Source organism: Sphaeroforma arctica, assembly GCF_001186125.1.
Source record: "Sphaeroforma arctica JP610 unplaced genomic scaffold supercont1.1094, whole genome shotgun sequence".
Taxonomy (NCBI): Eukaryota; class Ichthyosporea; order Ichthyophonida; genus Sphaeroforma; species Sphaeroforma arctica.
Genome location: NW_014039464.1, coordinates 19233 through 23119, shown reverse-complemented (window position 1 = coordinate 23119; position 3887 = coordinate 19233). Strand labels below are relative to the sequence as shown.

At 41.9% G+C, this 3887-nt stretch overlaps 1 protein-coding gene across 1 annotated transcript; it reads right to left on the bottom strand.

Annotated features, from left to right (window-relative positions):
• Positions 1–1205: 1205 nt before the first annotated feature.
• SARC_09962 (hypothetical protein) lies at positions 1206–3038 on the bottom strand. Its single transcript, XM_014296007.1, has 2 exons — positions 2895–3038; positions 1206–2297 (listed from the first exon to the last, which is right to left on the bottom strand). Exons 1-2 carry the CDS (start codon positions 2944–2946, stop codon positions 1537–1539), a joined length of 813 nt encoding a protein of 270 aa, XP_014151482.1. The 5' UTR covers positions 2947–3038; the 3' UTR covers positions 1206–1536.
• Between the last annotated feature and the right edge of the window lie 849 nt (positions 3039–3887).

Here is a 3887-nt window from a genome sequence, read left to right as displayed (position 1 = left end):
ATATATATATATATATATATATATATATGTATATTGTGCGTATCTCTATAACTGTATTTGGATCTGGAGTCTAGTGTGTACGCGTCCAGAATACATTTTTTCATGTATTTGAATCTCTTTCACAGTTTTTTGGCCTCGTAATAGTTGTATGACAAGTATGTACTCCCTCTGCCACGAGATTTCGGTGGTTACGACATCCATCAGCTTCATTCAAATTGTAAAATTTTGTCTTCTAATATACAGTCCCCGAACCAGGTGAAGCGTTACACACACTACTTATGATTCTTCCAAGTCTGAGTACATATGCCACTGCATTTAGTTATATTCAAGCAGGTGAACGCACACACTGCCTATCGACCTTCCCATCCCGTCATTCACCGGATGTGTCTTATCTCGACTTATGTATCACTGGCTTGGCACACAGATGTACGGAAGATGATGGAAAAGTATCTGCTACGCAATGGCAAGACACCCAATTCGATCATCACTCTGTCCGAGAAGTTCTTCAGCACAGCACGTAGTCAGGTAGGTAAATCCAGAAGTAGAGCAAGATGGACCTTTTAATATTATGCACATGGCAATGTACACATGTATACATTAACATACGTTGATACCACTCGATATAAACTTGGAGGTGTCAGTTTTGATTTGGTACACTCGATGCAGACTTGGGATAACTCGTTCATATATAGATCATTAGCGCTTGTCCATTCGATTTCCTCTTAGTGTTTATATCCATCTACACTAGTCTACTGTATTGACCGATCCATGTACAAGTCAAGTACATGTGTTGCACAAATAAGACTTGGTCAATATATAGAATATATTTCCGCCAAACCCGCTTCTATCAAGCATCTGAACACTGTAGCGTGATTCTAACCGATCTATCCGCTTCCATCCACCATGCATTGCACCAACTGCAATACACAGCACACTGACGATTCAGTGGGAACACCACTCAAGGCTACCACCCGGCCGGAGTAGGGAGCAGCACGGAGCAGGTATAACGGCGCTGCTACACCCGATACTCCAACGAACATAGAATGCGACATGCTTAATCGATCCTTAGCTATAAATAGAATGTCACGGCCTGAGTGAACCTGAAGGCGACATACAGAATGCGGCAATATATTCTGATACATAACGTATACCGTATACAGGTACAATGCCACACTCATGATAATTAAACAATAATAACAGTAATGATATCATCAGATTGCCAAACTGCCAAACTATGTCTCATTTAATCAGAGATCATGCTCATTCGGTGAGCTGCATATACTTAATGGCCGTCGCAGGCAATGCGTTGCATGCTATGAACAAAGCAACTGTATGGCTCAATCACACGTTGCATGTTACGAACAAAGCAACTGTATGGCCCAATCACCAGACTTTGTGATAGGCAATGAAGAAGAATATGATACGACCTTCCTTTACGATAATTTACTCAGGAGAATGTGACCCCTGATATGTGATCACACAGAGCCCTGTGCCATCCTAATAATTCTAAATTAAGCTGTCTACTTGTTCTACATCCTATATATAGCCTTTCACCACCACCTTGCTTTGCCTCGCTTTCGGACTTTCATAGCCACCCAAATCCGAGTCGAGCTCTTCAGCTTGTACCAACTCCTCACTCAACTCCGTATCCAGAGTCTCATAGCCGTACTGCAAGGGCAGCACCCCGGTGTGTGTGCATACCATCCAGGCCATGTGTGATACCATCACCAACGTTAGAGCCACAACAAACACACACCCGGCCGCATATCTCCAATGTAAGCGTGTGTCAGTAGTGGGGTTGCTCGGGAATGAATAAACATGTCTCGTTGTGATATCGACACTATCGTCGTCTTCAACAAGCTCGCCATACGCCCAGAGCCCGTTGCTAAGCAACCAGAGCACGGTGATGATGGAGTGCGCGAACTCCATGAACTGGCCTCGGTGCGTGGCCGAGAGATAGAGTACATCTATTAATAGAATGAATGTAGGTACATATATGCACATATACCCCCAGGCGATATCTTCCTGCCACATGACATCCTTGAGGCACCACAGGAACACATGCACCATCGCGTACTCGTCGAAATCCCGAAACAGAATACTGAACCTCTGGGGAGGCGAACGGTTGTTGAGTTTTAACGTAAACGTATCAGTCCGGTCAAAGTACGGCATACATTTGCATCGGCTTACTATGTAGTACAGCCCCAGCCAGACTGTACCCACAACCAGCATGTAGCTGGTGATGGTGTCGAGCTGGTCGTAGATCTCCTGTGCGCGCACTGTGGCTGCCTTCGGGTCTGTGCACGGTGGGCGGGACGGGGGTTTCAGAATGAGGTGCATTTGTATACCTGAGACTAGTTTAAGGTAGTGCTTAGAACTATTGGAGGTTGTTACGGCCAGCATTGTGCTGCACGGGCATCATCAAGTATTTGTGGGTAGAACGTAGTATATACACGTAAACCAGTTGTTGCGTACCGCAATCGGTAGCCATGTGGATACAAAGAACAATCGAATTAGACTATCAGGTGAGCGATAGAGAAAAACCAGACCATGTTAGGGGTTCAGCTCTATACACAGCATTACGCAAGCGTACGTGTACGTGTTCATGCAATACGCCCAGTGGGGATGAATCCAAGAACGTTGCTCTTATCCGGACGTAAAGGTCTCAAAAGTCGAGTGTCAGATGTCCGCAATTATCTAAATTGCGACTACAATTGTCCTTTAACAATCATGAACAGATCATAAACAGCAGGAATGCAGACTGACATGACAGTGTACAGTGATTTGCATACTAATTTGTACTAGATACAAAACCATGATGGCAACTCCAAGGTTTGCTGTTAAAAATATCATATAAAATCAAAAGTCCATGGACAGAGATTTGTGCGACGTACCGGAGTTGCCGAAGATCTCGGCCGAATTTTCCAGACAAAATTCGCCAATCATCCAGATAAAATTGGAAAGGAGCCAAATAAATGCACCGAAATTGATCCAGCACAGCGATAAGGCTCGATTGTATATATTATGGACAATCAGAACACAGCTCAGAATTAACGCCACCAGACCTGGCATTTAGAAGTTAAAGCTGGATATTACATATTTGATATAAAATTATAATAGGATAATCTTGCTGTTTTAAGGGGATAAATTTTGGGTTTAGAAGGTTTAGTGTTGCTATTTTACATTTGATATCCAGGAAACCATGTAGAAAGTAACGAATGTCCGTGGATAATTTTTTTACAAAGCACGTGTATATTGACATGTGAGTATACGTACTCGTAAAAGTAAATCTAACGTAGCTTGAAAAAAAAAACAAACCAGAATACAAACACACTTGCACACACGCGCGTGTGTGTATATCACCTTTCAATTATTTATACAGAACAGAAAAATAAATGAGATTATTTAAACATGACCAACATATACAGGCGCCCACCCAGTGTTTAATTTTGTACGGCATAAAACATGAGCACATACAAATAGAGATATAAGTGTGAGTATAAGGGTACATACATACAAAATAATAATACATACGAATATGAATAGATAAACACAGAAATAGACATGGGCATGGACATAGACATGAAAAGCACATTCACACATTCAGACAAACACACACACACATACACCTACACACACAAACACAGAAATAGACATGGGCATGGACATAGACATGAAAAGACATTCACACATTCAGACAAACATACACACACATACACCTACACACACAAACACAGAAATAGACATGGGCATGGACATAGACATGAAAAGCACATTGACACATTCAGACAAACACACACACACAAACACAGACACACACACATATATAAAAATAGATATATATATATATACATGTACACACATATACCATATATATACATATACAT

Bases quoted from the DNA above. Each gene is read 5' to 3' on its own strand.
- SARC_09962 (XM_014296007.1), bottom strand. From the start codon at position 2,946: ATGATTGGCGAATTTTGTCTGGAAAATTCGGCCGAGATCTTCGGCAAC. The intron at 2,298-2,894 runs GTACGTCGCACA...CACCGTGCACAG, and splicing joins CGAGATCTTCGGCAACTCCG to ACCCGAAGGCAGCCACAGTG.